The sequence below is a fragment of the Microtus pennsylvanicus genome, chromosome 4 (assembly GCF_037038515.1).
Source record: "Microtus pennsylvanicus isolate mMicPen1 chromosome 4, mMicPen1.hap1, whole genome shotgun sequence".
NCBI lineage: Eukaryota > Metazoa > Chordata > Mammalia > Rodentia > Cricetidae > Microtus > Microtus pennsylvanicus.
The window spans coordinates 74,450,061-74,470,075 of NC_134582.1; the positions used below are offsets into that span (position 1 = coordinate 74,450,061).

At 51.1% G+C, this 20,015-nt stretch overlaps 1 protein-coding gene across 1 annotated transcript in view; it reads left to right on the forward strand.

Moving 5' to 3' along the window:
* The window catches only part of Golm1 (golgi membrane protein 1), a 40,579-nt gene continuing 20,564 nt past the window's right edge, over positions 1–20,015 (forward strand). Inside the window, exons 1-3 of the mRNA XM_075969421.1 lie at positions 1–134; positions 8,228–8,377; positions 10,107–10,286. Of these exons, the coding sequence (XP_075825536.1) occupies positions 8,249–8,377; positions 10,107–10,286 (309 nt within the window). The 5' untranslated portion in view covers positions 1–134; positions 8,228–8,248. The remainder of the gene's footprint in view (positions 135–8,227; positions 8,378–10,106; positions 10,287–20,015) is intronic.

Below are 20,015 nucleotides of genomic sequence, written 5' to 3' on the forward strand. Positions count from 1 at the left end.
CTGGGGCCTGGGCTGCAGCTCGGCCGGAAGTGCCCGCCCGCCCGGGGCGCCTTGGCGGAGAACGCGCTCACTCGCTTCCTAGCTTCCTCGCTCGCTCGCACGGCTACCGGACCAGGTACCCCGCAGCCCCGCAGGTGAGCGCCGCGCCTCTCCCGCAGGATGCAACGTGGGCCGCCCTGCTCGCTCGCACCCTCTCCGCTCCCGCCTCATCCTCCTCGGCTCAGGGTCACCTCCCCCTTCGCCTCCCTCTTATGTCTCTACTTCCTTCTCTTCTCTCTCTCTCTGTCCTCCTCCGGTCTCTGTCCTCCTCCGGTCTTTCCTCTCCTCTCTTAGTTTCCCCCTTCTGCTTCTTCCCCAGCAAACCCTGCTAGTGGTCCCCGGATCGCCAGGCACAGGCAGCTGCAGCCGGCTGCCTGGGATGCTTCTTGCCGGGGTGGAACTACCGAACTACTTTTGCTCTGTTCTAGAAGCGCTCGCTGGGGTTTTGATACGCTTTCTACGCTGTATTTAAAAATGTTGGCAATTACTTTAAAGATGTAAGACAAGGTTGGGAAACAATGCCAGTTTTGATGAGTTCTTTCTAGCATTTTTAGAGTGGTGAGTTTGGGGAAGTCACTACGGGCTAGCTGTTTCCAGGTGTCGCATTCGAAGTGTGTGTTAAACTTTCAAGGTTTGAGGCTTTCTTTGTCTGGTTAGGGGTCTCAGCCTCCATCCCCCCTTTTCCATACTGAGGAAGGTTCTTTAGAAGCGGAGTAAAATGCACACGTTTTATGAACTGTTTGTTCAGCAGTGATGGAATGAGTGACCGTGACTGAATGAATTGCGGACAGCTTGGGTCAGATTTGACAGTTGTGTTTCTGAAGGTGAGGGCTGGGGGCTGGGAAGCCACCAGCGGTACTGTTGGTTCTGAGTTAGCACACTGCAACTCCTGACTTCGAGAGCTGGTCCCCTCACTACAGGCAGGAATCATTTTCCCTCGCAAACAGAAAACGGTAGCCAGTTGGCTGTAGACAATCTTGTCAGGGTGGACCCGCCTGAAAGTGTTAGTGAATGATAAGTTGAAGTCTTAAAACACGGAAAGAAATTATGTTGTTTTTCAGGCCTAATTCTTCCTCTTGGGGAATGACTTTTATATTTTGCACATTTAAATGAATGAATTTTGTACAAAAATAACAAATGTTGCTTGCAGGGAGCCTGTGGGGGGGGGGGGTGACGGGACCCTGTGACCTGTTCTGGCTGTTGGGCCTTGAAGTCCATCTGCTTTGTAATTACTGGTGACTCTCAGCTGGTGATTGGAGGGGGATGGGAAGGGTTTACATTTGTTTGTTTTTAGGCCTAGGGCACAAAGAGTGTGAGCTCTTTTTGTGTGTTTCCATGGCCACCTCAGCAGGGAAGGCCTGCAGTGTCCTGTGAAAGACAGGACCTGGGAACAAGGCCTGTGAGGGGCGGTTTGGAGGGCTGGGAAAGGGAGTTTGCTGGAAGCAGGGGCCTGAGGAGCAGCCCCTGGGAATCCTGGGGTGCCGAGGGGAAAGGAATCCCGTGAGCCCTATGTTTTACCCTCAAATTTCTTTACATGGTTGTCACTTTTTTCTTTAAAAAAAAATTAAAGATTCTTTTACTTTAGGACCTAACATGAAAAATAACATCTGTAGTTTCTTTTTTTTAAAAAAGGCATTTCTTGTTTGGGAAAGGGAAAAAATAAATGTAGGAGGTGTGGCCTTCAGATGCCTTTCCTGTCCTGCTGGGGAAATGGCTAGGGGTGTGTGTGCAAAAGTGTCAGTGCAGGACTGCATTCCCAGCTGGGTAGACAGGACAGAGGCCCCTGGTGTGGTCGACCAGGGCCCAGGGGACTCCATGAAAGGCCCTGGCTCAAACAGCGCAGTAGAGATCTGTAGAGGAAGATGCTGGATGTGGCGGGGCATCCTCCCTCATGTATGTGCACACCAACATATGAACATGCGTGCACATCGACAAACATCTGTGCACATCAACATATAAACATGCATAGCACGCACCCAGGCTTTAGCTTCAATCTTAGAAACGTCAAGAGGTATTAAACACTAAAAATTCTTTGACAGTTTCACACCTGAAAACCTTCTCACAATGTCTCAGGCCAGTTTGCTTCCTAGGTTTTTGAAGTGTGATTATTTGGGGGAGAGACTTGGCTTGAAGGTTTCAGGTGTTCCCGATTCTCCAGAGTGACTTTCTCGAGCTTCGCCAGGTGTTGCTTTAACAGGACGCAGCCTGACCGAGATCTGAGCGCCTGGCACACAGATGCGCACATAATGACAGTTACACGAGACGGCAGCTTATGCCACGGCCTGATCGTTTTCCTCTCCAAAGCCGGCTCTCCTGTATGTGTTTCTACTTCTATATAAATAAATGTGCTGATTGTCCTCACGGTATTTCTGAAGACTCAGGTTTTATTTTAGCTGCGGTTGCTGTAATGTCGGTAGAGAACCATGCTTCAATTCTTTCACTTAGTTCAGGATTCATTTCCTGTGCGGTCTGCTTCTATCCTGAGGGCTTTGACGTTGCGTGTGGCTCCTGTGCAGAGCCTGTGCCTTGCCTGCCTGACCTATCTTTGTGTCGCTTGTGTTTCACTTGTGCCTTTCACGCCATCCTAAGTGCTTGCTATTCCTGTAAGGTTTCCTGTAGCTCAAATCCGCCACGTACCCCACTGTGTACGGGCCAGCTAGAGAGTTGGAAAGGTGACGGGGACATGCCTGTGGGAGAACGGAGATTTGTGCTCCCACGTGTCCGAATACTGTCAGTGTTTTATGATCTCATAACCCAGCTGGTGAGAATCAATGAAGGACGACTTCTTGGTGTCCACTGTATGCAGATGTAATGCAGCACTCCACTCCGCTGCAACGCTCCCCTGCGACTGGATGAGGAGTGTTTCTCCTCTCCAGCTCACTGCCGCACCTCTCACAGCCTCTGGGATGTAGTGTCCCAAAGGAGACAGCTGGTCTTCTGCTTAGACAGTTCTCAACGTCTGAGCCCCACGAGGCCGGGCCAGCACTCTCTCCTCTCTGTACTTTCGTGGTTAAACATTTTCTTGAAGGGGACTGGTTTCCTTGATATTCTCTTTAGGTTTCTTAACCGCCTTGGGCAACAGTCTCCAGGCGAGCTGGCTAGTTTGGGTTTTTTTTGTTTTGTTTTTAATAAGTTTGGTACAAGCTAGGGTCATCTGGCCTGTGGGCATGTCCGTGGTGCATTTGCTTAATTAAAGATTGATGAAGGAAGGCCACTGTGGAGGGGGGGCGGAGGGGGGCAGGTGGTCCCTATGGTATTAGAAAGCAGGCTGAGCAAACCACAGAGAGCCAATAGAGAGCAGCGTTCCCTCATGGTCTCTGCATCAGTTCCTGCCCTGAGTTCTTGCCCTCACATCCCTCTGTGATGTGGGAACTGTATGAGTCAAACCTTTTCCTCCCCAGGCTGTTTTTGGTTGTGGTAGAAACCAAACCAGGACACCAGGGTCAACCCTACAGAATGGCCTGCAAATTACCTGACTCAGATGGCAGAATCTTCCCTATGTCTCTTTGGAGACCTTCCCCTACTACCTTGTTCTTCTGGTGGTGGTGCCCAGCCCAAGGCACCCTTGTGGAGAGGACCTGCGTTTCCACTTCCTGGTGCGCATGTGACATAATGGTTGCATTAAACAGTAAGGTGTGGCATGCCCCAGATGCAGCTCTCAGAGTGGATTAAACAGGGAGGTGTGGCATGCCCCAGATGCAGCTCTCAGAGTGGATTAAACAGGGAGGTGTGGCATGCTCCAGATGCAGCTCTCAGAGTGGATTAAACAGGGAGGTGTGGCATGCCCCAGATGCAGCTCTCAGAGTGGATTAAACAGGGAGGTGTGGCATGCTCCAGATGCAGCTCTCAGAGTGGATTAAACAGGGACGTGTGGCATGCCCCAGATGCGCTCTCAGTCTGGCCAGAGTTTTATCTCTCTTGCATCGTACTTCTTTTCACCATTTTGCTTTTGTAGAAAAACAAAATCAGAACAGTGGGGGAACGGTCCTACAGCCTACAGCATGTCGGGGTCCTGGCTTTTATGCATTTCCCGCGTATAGGACAGGAAACCATATTCAGGCCCTGGATATCCTTAAGTTGTTTTCATTTTCCAGCAAAACCAGAAACATACTCTACTGCCTGTTCTGTAGCCTTTGCACTCTACAGTTTGTATGCTGTGGTTTTGTTTTCTAGGTTAACACTATGATTTTCCCCTTGCTGGTGATTCTTCTCTGCACAGTACTGGCCAGGGCTGTAGTCCTTGGGAAACTCAATTTGGGAGGCTGAGACTTCAAGATGGGTCATTGGCTGTTTCCAGTTTTAAAATATTGTTGTCTTGCTGACTTCTTAGCAGTGGCAGGAGTTTGTTACTCTAGTCAAATGATTGGTCTGATGTCCTGGCAGCAGAACTGGAGACCTGGTGTTTTCTGCTTCTCTCTGCTGCTGGTATTGAGGTTATTCCTTACCACGCCCCCCCCCCCCCCACTCACTCCCCCCACATCACTTTTGCCAGGTCCTGCAGAGACAGGGCTGCTCTGGGCACATTCTGGTGGACATGTTAGCTTTGCCTACGCTTGTGCAGGGAATTTGATCAATGCAGAGACCAGCTTTAGGCGAGAAAGCTGCTTTAGACAGAGCCATGGCATGTTACTCTTCTGTAAGAAGTGAATGGGAAGGCTGCGTACACCGGGTTAGCACTGCGGGTGTTGTGAGCAGTCTGTTCCCTGGGGGACTTAGCTTTAGCACTGTCAGGATGCTGGCACTAAGGATGACTGCCAGGCACAGTAGTGTTATCTACCTTGCTGGTAGTGTTAACTACCTTGCGGTACAGCCGTTGTAAACACAGGGCAGGAAAGTCATTACTGTGCTGGCTGAAACTTTCCTATGCGCACCGGGTGGGGCTGCTTCGCCCAGAGTCTTTCTGTGGAGCTCAGGCTAGCCTGGAGATTGCCCTCCTGCCTCATCCTCCTGAGAGCTGGGGTGCCAGGCGTGACCCACCCACCAAGTCCTTTTTTCACTTTCTAGAAACAATATAGACGTCCAGAATTGGAGGGACCGCGGTTTACTGTTGCTGTTTATCTCTGGGTGTGAGAAGTGAGAGGACCGCAGCCTTTGGACTTCCTGATGACTTTATGGAGGAAGTTAGCCAGACTTGGTGGACATGACCTTACGACTCTATTAGAGGAAGTTTGTCGCTGTTTAAAGATTGTTAATGTTTAAACTCCACAATGGTCCTATTCAGAGGTCTCTGATTTAACCATTCACTTCCGTCCTATGCTTGGAAAACATCTATAGAGGATAACCCTATCAGTCAAGCTGAGTTTACAGGCAATGCCAGCTGCGGCCCGGGACTGTGTTTGCTGATCTCTGACTCAGAAGCAGTTTGAGACAAGTCTGGTTTTTAAACTCAGCAGCGTGGTGGTCCCAGCCTTCGAAGACCTTGCTGCTGCTGTGCAGGGAGTAGAGAACTCATCAGGGTGATTTTTGAACCAGCTGCTCTGCTGTGCAGCTTGCTGTCTGGGTTTAGGTGGAGCCCAGCCTGTGGTTAGGGACAGAGGTGTGGCCCCAACCCTGTTTGCAGAAGCTGTGTTATTTCTGCTTCAGTGACTTCGTACCCCAGGCAGGTTTCTGTTCAAGTGAAAACACTGTGGCCGAAAGCAACCTGGGGAGGAAAGGGATTATTTGACTTCCAGGTTCCAGTTCATCCTTGGAGGAAGCCAGGTTGCAGGAACTGAGGCAGAGACCATGTTGGGATACCCTTTACTGGCTTGCTTTCCATGACTTGGTCAGTTTGCTTTTTGAATACAACCCAGGACCGCTTGCCCAGAGGTGGTACTGCGCACAGTGAGCTGGGCCCTCCACATCAATTCCTAACCAAGAAAATGCACCTCAGCCTTGCTCACCAGCCAGTCTGGAGGAGGTGGTTCTCTCAGTTGGCTCCTCCTCCCAGATGACCAGAACCCTGACTGTAAGGCCAGCATGGCTATCCAGGTTCCTCTCATTTGTTGTTTAAATGTATTTGGCTTTTTATTAAAAATCTGTGCAAAAAAGTTTTTTTTTAGTTTTTAGTTTTGTAGCTTTGGAGTCTGTCCTGGCACTAGCTCTTGTAGACCAGGCTGGCCTCGAACTCACAGAGATCCGCCTGCCTCTGCCTCCTGAGTGATGGGATTAAAGATGTGCACCACCACCTGGCCTAAAAATGGAAAGTTTTTAAAATGAGAAATACTTAATAAGTGTTGGATGTGCCAGTGTCCCTCTCTCCCCCTCCCTTCTTCCCTCCCTCTCTCCTTCTGTCCCTCCCTCCTTCTCTCCCTCCCTCCCTTTCTTAGCCAGGTGTGGTATCATACACCTTAAATCCCAGCACTTGCAAGACAAAGGCAATTGTATCTCTTTGAGTTCAAGCCTGGCCTACATAGTGAGTTCCAGGACAGCTAGCGCTACATAGAGAGAGACCATATCCAAACAAACAACAACCAAACACCTTTAAACGAAGGTCTCTAGTCCCATCGTCCACTTGGTGCTGAGATTCTAACCCAGGGCCTTGTTTGCGCTAAACACAGGCTGCACTGAGCCACATCCTCAGGATCTTTTCTAATTTCCAAAACAAGGGGAAAAAATTAGGCATAGAATAGTGGCTGCTGATGCCTGCAATCCCAGTACTCGGGGGCTGGAGCAGGAGGATCACTAAGGGTTCAAAGTCAGCCTGAGCTACAGAGTCTTAGACAAAATTATCTTTTAAGCAAATATTAACTTAACAAGTTGGTTAAAACTTTAAAACACAGTAAAGCCATGAGAATCCACAGATTTGCCCATGGCTTTCCTGATTCATGGAGCGGTTTACCCCTCTGTGGTGGCAGCAGGTGGGAGACTGGGACTGGAGGCCAGATAGTTCAAGGCCAGCCTGGTCTACACCACAGAACTGTTCTCCCAACCCCACCACCAAAGACATAGACTTTTAACACAGAAACAAACAGTTCTTATGGTCACCACAGGGAGGTCTGGAGGAGGAGGTTTGCAGAGTTTAGACGGTTTAGATTTTATAGTCTATAAAGTGGGTCAAGGAAAAGTGAGAATCCTGCCTGCAGTCCTCGTCCAGTGTAGCCGCTCAGCCTGCTGGCCCTGCCGGTCACTCAGTCATTCAGCTGGCTGCTGGCCCTGCTGGTCAGCCTTGCCTCTCCCCCTCCATGAAGCTGCTTCCCTACCTGAGACCCTTGTTCCCAGCAGTACGCTGGGTCGTCCCTGGCTTTGCAGTTGGCATGTCTTCCCCGGCAGTCATGCTCTAGACCACAGTGAGGCGTTTCTTTCTCTTGGAGTTGTTGGCTAGACAGTCTGCTGCAGTCACACTCACAAGCTGCCCACTGGTGATGTCTATCAGCTCTGCCTCAGTGGACAGTGGAGCCAAAGGAGAACAGCCAGTAGAGGAATGGGTACAGGAGAGAGCAGACTTGGGGTCTGTCACTAGCTGTCCCCTTTGGACGAGCCACTTCTGTGTCACCGTAACCAAAGCTCTGGATGGAAGCCATGGATCTGCTTAAGGAAAGGTGTATCTTGGCTCCCGGTTTCATGGGGATTTCAGGCTCATGCTTCCCACCCCATTTCAGCCTGACTGCATATCTGACTCCCATCCCTGCTCCTGGGAGGGACAAGTACTCTCTGCTTCCTGTTGAGCGGCGACATTGCACATGTTGTGACTTGGAACAGCTCACACTCACTTCCAGCATGGTGTTCCTGCTTTGCTTCCGGAGGCTTTATTGGGGTGACAGATATGATGTGGGGGTATATGACCAAAGCTTTCCCCACTCTCTGGATAGCCCGAAGATGTCAGATTTCTCACAGATGTGGACACAGGGTTTGCTATTCCTGTTTGCAAACGTGAGCAATCTCAGGTCATACCAGACATTGAGGGCTGCGCTGCACCCATTATACAGATGAGCAATTCAGGGTTCAAGAGGTACGGTGCCATGCTGAGGACTCCAGCTTGTTTTGCCTGGGTCCCTGAATGGCGCCAATCCACGAGCCTCAGCCCGGAGCCCTGGCCTCACCATTCGGGCATGTAGACCTGTGACTGTGGGCACTGGTACATGTTCTGCACAAAAAGGGCCCACGTGTCACAGTACGCGAGTCAGTGCTCCCTCACGGTGGCCTGCCTGTGGTCTGCTTTGGGGACAGTTGTCTTAGTGTGGAAACTTAATGTGTTTTTATTTGGCAGATCCTCAGCCCTGGTTTTAAGATGATGGGATTGGGAAATGGGCGTCGCAGCATGAAGTCTCCACCCCTTATCATGGCTGCCCTGGTGGCCTGCGTCATTGTGCTGGGCTTCAACTACTGGCTCGCGAGCTCAAGAAGCATGGAACTCCAGGTATCGTGTCTATTTAGAATGCATGGAAGCCGTGTGATGTTTAAAGTCGCTGGGTGACAGCACCACGTGCTCCCTGTTCATTGTCAGTCAATTCCTTGGTTCCTGTAGCCCACACTAATGGTATTTTAGGTCCCAACCCCCTCCCTAGCCCAGGACTGCTTACTCTGTGACTGTTGAGTTACAGTTCACACCACATTCTGCACTCTGTGACTGTTGAGTTACAGTTCACACCGCATTCTGCCCTCTGTGACTGTTGAGTTACAGTTCACACCGCATTCTGCCCTCTGTGACTGTTGAGTTACAGTTCACACCGCATTCTGCCCTCTGTGACTGTTGAGTTACAGTTCACACCGCATTCTGCCCTCTGTGACTGTTGAGTTACAGTTCACACCGCATTCTGCACTCTGTGACTGTTGAGTTACAGTTCACACCGCATTCTGCACTCTGTGACTGTTGAGTTACAGTTCACACCGCATTCTGTGACTGTTGAGTTACAGTTCACACTGCATTCTGCACTCTGTGACTGTTGAGTTACAGTTCACACCGCATTCTGCACTCTGTGACTGTTGAGTTACAGTTCACACCGCATTCTGCACTCTGTGACTGTTGAGTTACAGTTCACACTGCATTCTGTAAGATGGGTCCGTAGGCAGGCCTGTGGGCATTTTCTAATTAGTGGTTGATGTGGGTGCGCCATCCCAGTGTGTGGTGATACACATGTTGGTAGGAGAGAGGAGTCCCAGGGCAGGTAGACCAAAGTTGTGCAGAAAGAAAGCAGCCAGACAAGCCAAGAGGAGCAAACCAGTAAGCAACATTCCTATGGTCTCTGCTTCAGTTCCTGCCTCAGGCTCCTGCCCTGACTTCCCTCAGCGATGGACTATGATTGGAACATGTTAGCCAATAGTCCATGTCCTCCCCAGGGTGCCTGTGGTCATGTCTGTCATAGCAACAGAAACCTACCTAAGACACACATTAAACAATGACAAAGTGTCTCCTTGACAGACTTGAGCTCCTCTGTGTAGTAATAGGAGCAGCAGGGCTGCGTCCCTAGCACCCCGGCCGCCTGGCTAGCTTATGCCCCCAAAATAACAACACACAAATTGTATTCATTTAAACACTGCTTGGCCCATTAGCTCTAGCCCTTACTGGCTAATTCTGATATCCCGATCAACCCCTCTCTAATAAATTGTGTAGCACCGATCTTACCGGGAAAGATTCAGCATGTCTGACCTGGTGGCTTGCTTCATCGCGTGCGTCTGCCTCAGAGAGCAGAGCTATTGCATCTGCCCGGGAGAGGGGAGCATGGCATCTCTGAGCTCACTTCCTCTTCCTCCCAGCATTCTGTTCTGTTTACTCCACCCACCTATGTTCTAACCTATCAGGGCAAGCAGTTTCTTTATTTAATTAACCAATGACCTTCCTCCATCACCTCTGAGGCCTCCTGCCCTCTAGGACACGCGTGTTGCTTTTGCTCTGCCCTGTCTAGTCCTTCAGAGGGTAGGCTCAGTCTTCCCCTAGATGCATTGGTGATTGGCTGCCTCTGGCACGTGTCTCATTAAAGTATTTTAGCAAGTCCCCCCACCTTGTGTCCTCTGGGTAAAGCTTCCACACACACCTTCCCTTGTTCTGGTCATCGTTGGGCTCCAAGCTTTGGTACTGTGAGGCCTTTGCTGAGGGAGCTGGCAGTATCTCTGTGACATGGACCTTCGGGCCTGTGATTTCCTTGTAGACACGCATCGTGGAGCTGGAAGGCCGGGTGCGCCGGGCCGCCGCAGAGAGGGGCGCTGTGGAGCTGAAGAAGAATGAGTTCCAGGGTGAACTGCAGAAGCAGCGGGAACAGCTCGACAGGATCCAGTCCAGCCACAGCTTCCAGATGGAGAACGTTCACAGGCTGCACCAGGATGAGAAGGCAAGGCCGCTGTCCCCACCGCCCTCTTCTGAGTGACACTTACCTGGCCATGTGGCCGTGTTCCGGGTGGGGTTGAGTGAGCTCACTGGTGCAGCTGTCAGCAGTGGGGGAGTGAGCAGAGTGGAATCTCCTGCTGGCGTTCACCCCTTTCTTTTCTCCAGGCCGTGCCAAATACTTGCCATAGACAGATATTTTGTGTCTTCAGGCATCTCATACACAGATTAGAGGCAGCCTAGAAACCAAGGATACTGAACATGCGTGTCAAGAACTAGTCTCCGTAAGATCTAAAAAAATACCATCAGTCCAGAAAACAAAAACCCAGTGCCCTCAAAGATTTCTGAATGGAAGGTATAAATGCAAAATTGGAAGGAGAGAAAACAAAAAAGCTCTACAGGGAGAGACAAATGCAAATTAAATATGAAATATACTTTTAGGCAAACAAAACAAAACCGAGAACGTCACACAGAAAGCATTGCTCTCTAACCCCATCAGCAAAAGGGGATCGGCAAATGGGCTGTCAGCTGCACCTTAGACCAGCTGAACAAATGCCTCCTGTTCATTGACCTCCTAAGCCCACTTGGTTTTTCTTTTTTTATGTGACTAAACTGTTTATTCACGTCTAAGACAGTGGACAGCATTAGTGGCTTCCACACCAAAGTACACCAAAGCCACGGCCACTTGGGGTCTCTCCCTCCCTGGCCGTGGCTGGTTGGTTGGAAGGAGGCGAGTGTGAGGGCTATGGTCTCAGGTCCCTGAGACAAATGCCCCAGAGAAACAGCTTCATGGAGGAAGGGCTCTGTGCGGGGAGGGCTCTGCTGTTCCCCTGGATGTGCTTAAGGTGTGATAGCGGCTCAGTAGCAGGAAGCAGGCCTTGCCTCTTTTCCAATTAATTCCACCCCAGCCCCAGCTTGTGGCAGGGTGTACTCACATTCAGTATGGTGGTCTCCTCTTAGTCAGTTTCCATAGAAACAACCCCCCCCAACCTCCCCCCCCCCCCCCCCCCCCCCGTCTACCCTCTACAACCCATACCAGTCTAGGCATCCCTCAGTCTAATCACCTCTAGAGTCAGGTTCCACAGGCTTCTTCCTGTTCTCCTCATAGTAGCGGAGATTGAATCCAGGCCCTCTCATCTGCTCCCTGCTCCAATTTTTTAAAGATGTTTTTTAAGTTTTGGAATAGGGTCCCAGTAAGTTTCCCAGGCTGGCCTTGACCTGACTATGTAGCCCAGGCTGGCCTTGACCTGACTATGTAGCCCAGGCTGGCCTTGAACTCAGTGCTTTTGCCTCAGCATCCTTAGTGTTCCTGCTTTTGTTGCAGACGTCACCCAGGGTGAGATCTAGACCCTGGATGGCTCCAAGGGCCAGCTTCCTCTTGGCTTCCAGCTACATTCTTCCTTTACTGGTGGGGTGAGAAAGTCACTTATGTGACTGGATGGTGGGGACCTGCGGGTGGTGTGGCTGTCTGCCTGTCCCCCCCCCCCCCCCTGCCCAGACACTCACAGCCCCTCATGTCTGTGCTTTTGGAGACTGACAGCCCAGCTGGCAGTGTGACAGGGATGAAGTCCTTCCTCCGTGGCCAAATGCCTGCTCCTTCTGAGGTAACCGGGCCCAGCTCCCAGTCCAGTTCCTCAGTGTCTCTTCGTGGGTCTTCTGAGGGAATCTTGCTCAGGCGCCACGCCCAGCGGTGGAGTTTTCTCAATGGTGGTTATATTGTCTGTCAGTCCTCGGCAGCACAGTAGCCACTAGCCACGTGAGGCTGTCGAATGGCTGAATGGTGGCTGAAGGGACTAACGGGTGGGATTTAATTTTAAGTAATAGAAACAGTATTGTCAAATACGGTCAGTGGCTGTCCTGGCTGGCATAAGTGTGAGTGATCGGTAAGGAAGCTGATTTGGGCTTAGGCTTTGGGGGTCATGTTCCATAAACAAACAAGCCAGACTCATGGGTAGGTCTCAGGAGGTTCTTAGCTTTCCGCCCTTGCTCTTTGAGGGTCGCACATATGCATAGGGCTGGGCACTCCAATTCTAACAATGTGATATCCGAAGTGTGCCACAGTCTGAGACGTTTTCAGCCCCTGACTCAAACAGGTGTGGACTTGGGCACGTTTCCGATGTCTTGTTTCAGATGAGGTGTGCTGAACATGTCAAGCTTATGTAGATAGAGATACTAAAATCTGCGAAGCTTTGGTCCTGACCTACGAGTGGTCCCAAGCATTTCCCCTGCAGGAGAGGGTCACGGAAGGTGAGATCACCCTTGGCCGGTGCCTGCTCCCCTGAGAGTCTCCCTGCTTGCTGGTCAGCTGCTGGGGTATAGGTCAGTTCATCAAGCTGGCTGCTGTTTGTGCCTCACCGTGGGGTTTGAACTTACCTGAGAGCTCATGGGAAAAGACTTAAAGCAGTGCGTGCTGTCTCGAGAGACTGCCTAGGGCTCTTGTTAAGAGGCTTGCCCACACATTCCTGTGCCCCCACATATTGTCTGGTTCCCAGGTCACTGTGCCGTGGCTGCCTATCCGGAGACTGCAGACCGAGATCATGCCTTTTGTGGCATCAAGACTGAAAAGGAGATAAACAAACGCTCTCTTTTTAGCCTTTCGAATTTCCCTAAGTGAATGGTTTTGTTTGTTTGTGTTTTAGTTTTTGAGATAGGGTTTCTCTGTGTAGCCCTGGCTGTCCTGGAACTCGGTGGACCAGGCTAGCTTTGAACTCAGAGATCCACTTGCCTATGCCTCCTGAGTGCTGGGATCAAAGCTGTGCACGCGCTGCCATGCCCAGCTAGTGAAGGCCAGGGTGATGAGTGAATGACAACAAGGTTGAACTAAACTATTTTTAAAGATTTACTTAGTATATGTGTATGAGTGTTTTTCCTACACGGAAACGCTACAGGTATGTGCCTGGTATCTACAGAAACCAAAAGAGGGCCCTAGATCCCCTGGAGCTGGAGTTCCAGATGGTTGTGAGGTGCTGCATTTGCTGGATGCCAGACCCAGGCCTTCTCTGCTTTTCATCGCTGAGCCTTCTGTTAGCCCCTGAACTAGACTCTATTTATTCAAACTTGCTGGCATTGGTGGAAGCTGCACCAGGTTAGACCTTACTGCCCATCCTTATATCTCCCACCAAGGTTGCTGCCTTGCCTAGAATTCAAATGAGGGTGGGGCTTGGGGTCCTTGAGCAAGTGTGAGGTACCAACCCCTCCAGAAGCTTAATAGGACCCAACTGTAATCTCCACCCACATTTTAGAGACAGGATCTTTGCATCCCAGGCCACCTGAGAACTTCCTGTCCTCCTGCCTCTGCTTCCCAAATGGCGGGATTACAGGTTGTTAACTGCCCCCTGCCCCTCAGCAAGGATGAGATCATCCACACAATTTTTTTTTTTTTTTTTTTTTGGTTTTTCGAGACAGGGTTTCTCTGTGGTTTTGGAGCCTGTCCTGGAACTAGCTCTGTAGACCAGGCTGGTCTCGAACTCACAGAGATCCGCCTGCCTCTGCCTCCCGAGTGCTGGGATTAAAGGCGTGCGCCACCACCGCCCAGCTATCCACACAATTTTTGAGCCAAATTTGAATCGAGCTTTATTAACTACTGATCAGGATGATGGGCACTGGCCAGGTCCATACCAGGGATTCCCACTGAATGGCTGTGAATTAATTCCTTGTGTCCCTTGCTTATAAAGGTAAAACCCACAAGGCTACACACTTCCTCCCTTTGTCCAATTGGGGGCAAGCATACATCCTGATGTACCTCCTGCCTGCGTGTGATCAAGCCCATCCCGTGCAATTAGCAAACAACCTTGTTTGCAGAGTGGAAATACGCACCGTGAACAACCGCCTCCAGCATTCCCGGAAGTATCTGTCCTTGCGCAAGTGGGGTTTACAGGTTAGAGGCATTTTTGTTTTCTAGGTCTCTTAAGCACAGGAATTTAAACTTAAAACATATCTGTAGCCTTCACAAGGCACCCAGATACTACTTGAGGATCATAATAAATTATAAAATTGGGTGTGCCTGCCCCTTCTTCGTCTCTGCATTCTCCCCTGCCTCTGAACTTTAACGGTTAGCCTTCTAGCTTAGATTGCTGAGCTCTCTCACTCCCAAAAGTAATGCCTTTTTATGTTCGTTTTTCAGGCATTTGCTCAGGTCCTCTCGCATTCTTCTTGTAGTTAGTTTTCCTTTGAGGTCTTTGTTGAGTTCATATCTAGTTCATTCCTTAAAGTGGCCACAGCCTCTTTAACCTCCAATGACCTTTGGTGGCCTGAGTATTAAATGCATGTGATATAAACATCTATACAGGGGCTGGAGAGATGGCTCAGTGGTTAAGAGCACTGTCTGCTCTTCCAGAGGTCCTGAGTTCAATTCCCAGCAACCACATGGTGGCTCCAAACCATCTGTAAAGAGATCTGGCACCATCCTCTGGCGTGTGGGTATAAATGGAGGCAGAAAGTTGTATACATAATAAATGAATCTTTAGCCGGGCGGTGGTGGCTCACGCCTTTAATCCCAGCACTCGGGAGGCAGAGGCAGGCGAATCTCTGAGTTCGAGACCAGCCTGGTCTACAAGAGCTAGTTCCAGGACAGGCTCCAAAACCACAGAGAAACCCTGTCTCAAAAAACAAAAACAACAACAAAAAAAATTGGGCCTTGCCCACCTTCCGTCTCTCTTTCTTGCTTCTCTGCCTGTCTCTCTGTTGCCCCCCCCACACACCTGTTTGACCTCCTGCTGGCCAGGTGCCAGGAGCTCACACCCAGCCAAGAAGATGGTTTTGTCTTTACCTGCTAGTCCTGCCATAACAAATGACCACAGAGTAAGCCCACATCAAGGTCAGAAGTCTTAAAGGACTTTTAAGTCTTAAAGTCACCAGGATCCTGTCCCTGTAGACGCCAGGGACAGCCTTCTGCCTGTCCTCAAGCTTCCAGAGATCCCCTGGGGACACATTTCTGAAACTTACTCCCCCTTCCCCCGAGAAATGCGGCCTTCTTCCTTCTGGCTTTCCACGTCCTTGCCTCTCTCTTGTGAATGCCAGGCACATGGGAGAGGGGCTTTCATTAGCCTTAGGAGTTCTGTGGGTACCCCCAGAGTGGTAGGAAGTTTACAGGTGCATCTACCCCATTCACAGTATCCTGTGCCTCTGTGTCAACTGTCACTTCCTCCATACCCATTGTAAGCAGACTGGGGAGGCTGGCCAGCTGTCAAGGGAGGACTCTACACCTCTGCCTGTGTGAGCACTATCAAAGGATTTGATTGTAGTCATGTTTTCAAATGCTGTTCTTTCTTCTGCGTGTGCGTGTTCCCGTGTGTGTCCATGTGAGTGCACCTGCACATGTGTGCACGTGGAGAACGGAGGTTAATGTCAGCCTCCCTCCCCCACTCTCCACCTTATGCTTTGAGACAGGGTCTCTCACTGAGCTTGGGGCTCTTGGCCTTGGCTAGACCAGCTGGTCAGCAGACCCCAGGTGCCCTCCTGTTTGTCTCCTGCGAGCTGGGATTGTAGGTCTGTGCCGCAGTGTGGCTTTTCATGTAGGTGCTGGGTGCCTGAGCTGAGGTCGGAATGCTTGCATGCTTGCCTAAGGTCCTTTTTTGTTAGTTTGAGCTTTGTTGTTGTTGTTGTTGTTTTTTTTAAGATTTATTTATTTGCACGTATATATCTGTCTGTGAGGGTATGTGTACATGTGTGTGCAGAGTAGATGCCACTAGAGGCCTTGGGGTGTCCTCTTCTGTTGCCTTCCTCTGATTATATCTTTGAGGCAGGGTCTCTTGTGTCCTGGGCTTGTTTTCTCAGTTAGGTTGGAGATAACAAGCTTGGCAGTCCTCCTGTCTTGCTACCTTGGAGCTGGGAGCAAGCACAACTGCTGGGACTGCCACTCTGGTCCCTGAGATGGCACAGAAATCCTCTTGCCTGCTAACGAACTTTCTAGTTCCATTTTTTGGAGGCAGTCTGGCCTGAAACTTACTGTGTGGCCCAGGCTAGTCTCAAACTCACAGCAATCCTCCTGCCTCAGATTCCCAGTTTGAAACATGTTTCTAAAGATTTAAGAGGCAGCTGGGCTTGAGGTTTTAATTGACAGAAACCTGTAACATTTGTGTGTGAGTGTTGTGAGGAGCGGCGGGCTATGTTCCCGGCACCCGGCTGCCCGCATGGCTAGCCTATGCCCCGAAATAATTACATGGAAACTGTATTCTTTTAAACACTGCCTGGCCCATTAGTTCCAGCCTCTTATTGGCTAGCTCTTACATATTGGTCTAACCCATTTCTAATATTCTGTGTAGCACCACGAGCTGGCTTACCAGGAAAGATCTTAACCTGTGTCTGTCTGGAGCGGGAGAATCATGGTGACTGCCTGACTTGGCTTCTTTCTCCCAGCATTCTGTTCTGTCTACCCTGCCTACCTAATTTTCTGTCCTACCAGGCCAAGCAGTTTTCTTTATTAGTTAACCAATGAAAGCAACAGATAAGATACAAGACCCACCTCCATCATGTGAGGCTCTGCATTGTCTCCCAAGGTTACCTTCCTGTCAGAAGGCTGATTTGGGGTCCAGTGATCTTCTGCAGTCTTGGGTCTGGGGCAGGGCAAGAGGCGGAGATCCCTGTCTACTGGGTAGAACTGTCGGACAAATGTGGACCTTCTGCCATTCGCTCATGTGGATTGCCAAACCTTAGTCAGAAATAGCTTCCCTGTCAGTGTCTGTCTGTGGCATCCTGGCAGCTGTGTCTGCCTTGACAGTTGTCTTTGCTGCGTTCTTTCTTAGAGTGCATTTCCATTGTGATGGAAATAGAGTTCCTGTGGGGAAACCAGGGAAAGAAAGGACTGGAAGAAAAGATCTCTGAGCCCGAGGGAAAGGAAGCCACAGAGGCCTGCACATTGCTTTGTGCTCAGAGAAAGAAATGCCCGTAGGCACAGCTGCTGTGAGCCTGGGTGTGAGCCCCGCCTCTTAAAAAACAAGCACTGGGGAGGTAGGGGAAGAACTGGGCCTCTGGCAGGGAGACCCTCACTTTCAGCCCTGAGGTGCTGACAGTGTCCTGGTTCTCCCTGTGTGTGACACTGTCCCGAGGGGACTGAAATGTCTACTTGCCCTAGATAGGGAACCAAAAACAAACCAAAATACAGACGCCACCAGAGTCCACTGCGGTAAACCGGTTTTACAATGTTGCTTACAGGAGCAGAACATGATTCAGACAGCTTTGCTTCTGCGGGGAACCACTCACCCATGTGATGCTGGCATCACAACCTTACTGGGAATGAGTGTGGAAAGTGGAATTGAGTGTTCCGGCCTTGCTATGCAGGATCACATGTACCCAGAGAACACACTGACATGGGCCCATGGTGTCCTCCAGCAGACAGCTGTGCACAGTCTGAGGGTGTCATACAGCTGTGCACAGTCTGAGGGTGTCATACAGCTGTGCACAGTCTGAGGGTGTCATACAGCTGTGCACAGTCTGAGGGTGTCATACAGCTGTGCACAGTCTGAGGGTGTCATACAGTGGTGCACAGTCTGAGGGTGTCATACAGCTGTGCACAGTCTGAGGGCGTCATACAGCTGTGCACAGTCTGAGGGTGTCATACAGCTGTGCACAGTCTGAGGGTGTCATACAGCTGTGCACAGTCTGAGGGTGTCATACAGCTGTGCACAGTCTGAGGGTGTCATACAGTGGTGCACAGTCTGAGGGTGTCATACAGCTGTGCACAGTCTGAGGGTGTCATACAGCTGTGCACAGTCTGAGGGTGTCATACAGTGGTGCACAGTCTGAGGGTGTCATACAGCTGTGCACAGTCTGAGGGTATCATACAGCTGTGCACAGTCTGAGGGTGTCATACAGCTGTGCACAGTCTGAGGGTGTCATACAGCTGTGCACAGTCTGAGGGTGTCATACAGCTGTGCACAGTCTGAGGGTGTCATACAGCTGTGCACAGTCTGAGGGTGTCATACAGCTGTGCACAGTCTGAGGGTGTCATACAGTGGTGCACGGTCTGAGGGTGTCATACAGCTGTGCACGGTCTGAGGGCGTCATAAAGTGGTGCACGGTCTGAGGGCGTCATACAGCGGTGCACGGTCTGAGGGCGTCATACAGCTGTGCACAGTCTGAGGGCGTCATATAGCTGTGCACAGTCTGAGGGCATCATACAGCTGTGCACACTCTGAGGGCGTCATAAAGCGGTGCACGGTCTGAGGGCGTCATACAGCGGTGCATGGTCTGAGGGCGTCATACAGCTGTGCACAGTCTGAGGGTGTCATACAGCTGTGCACAGTCTGAGGGCATCATACAGCTGTGCACAGTCTGAGGGCGTCATAAAGCGGTGCACAGTCTGAGTGCGCGTCATACAGCGGTGCACGGTCTGAGGGTGTCATACAGCTGTGCACAGTCTGAGGGTGTCATACAGTGGTGCACAGTCTGAGGGCGTCATAAAGCGGTGCACGGTCTGAGTGCGCGTCATACAGCGGTGCACGGTCTGAGGGTGTCATACAGCTGTGCACAGTCTGAGAGCGTCATACAGTGGTGCACGGTCTGAGGGTGTCATACAAGTGTTGCTTTCTCTACTTCACTTGGCAGAACCTGCTGGACTAGAAGCGGCTGTGGCAGGATGGCGGACTGCTGGTGGCTGTCCTGAGCAGAGGGTGGTGCTGCAGTGCAGAGAGGAGGCCTGAGGCCCTTCCCAAGGGTGTGTTAAATCAGGAAAGCCCACTTGGCCTGGAGTTTAGACTATTGGGTTAAATAACAGGCCCCTGGGGCTAGGTCAGGTGAGCAGGACAGAAAGGTGGTTGTGTGTTGTGTTCCCCCTGCCCCCCAATCAGGTCACTCTTGAAACACCTGGTGAGAATAGATCCCAGAATGGGTGTGGCACACCCTGGTCCTCCACTGGAGTTATGGGCTGGGCCTTCCTGCCCAGCCCAGTTGTGAAGGAAAGAAACAGGCTCATCAGATGCCCCCAGCGGGCCTGTTTCTACAGCCTCCTGAAATAGCACTGCCAGCTGGGGCCAACCCCATGGTGCAGGCGCCTATGCGCGGCAATCCACAGCCAGACCACCGAACGTGCAGCAAAGGCTGCCCTCAGACTGTGCACCGCTGTATGACGCCCTCAGACTGTGCACAGCTGTATGACGCCCTCAGACCGTGCACAGCTGTATGACGCCCTCAGACCGTGCACAGCTGTATCTCCTATGGAAGATGTTGCTCTCCTTAAAGGCACACGATATCCTGGTAGGAGTTGCTTTGGTTGTGTGGTGCAGCCAGCCTGTGTGCACTTGGCCTGCGGACGCCCTTTTGTCAGAGAGCAGCCATGCTTTTCCGGCTCTTTGTCGTCCCCCCCCCCCCCCCAACCTCACAAAACATCCATAGTCAGGAGGGAGACACCATTCGGCTCCTTGCTGTTCAGAACACTGGCTATATAGAGGTGCAGGAATCGGGTAGTTGTGAAGGCCAGAGGCTTTCATGTGGGGAGGGTGGATCTGCAGGCAGAGGTGCCTTAGGTCTACAGGTCTACAGGTCTCCTATGGAACCTCTTTGGACTGCAGCCGTGGAAAAGGAGGGCAGCCTTTGCTGCGCGTTCAGTGGTTTGGCTGTGGATTGCCGCGCATAGGCGCCTGCACCATGGGGTTGGCCCCAGCTGGCAGTGCTATTTCAGGAGGCTGTAGAAACAGGTCGCTGGGGGCATCTGATGAGCCTGTTTCTTTCCAATTGAACCACTCCCTCCTGGAGGGAGCCAGAGTGTTCAGACACCGAGGAAGCTCACTGAGGAGGCTCG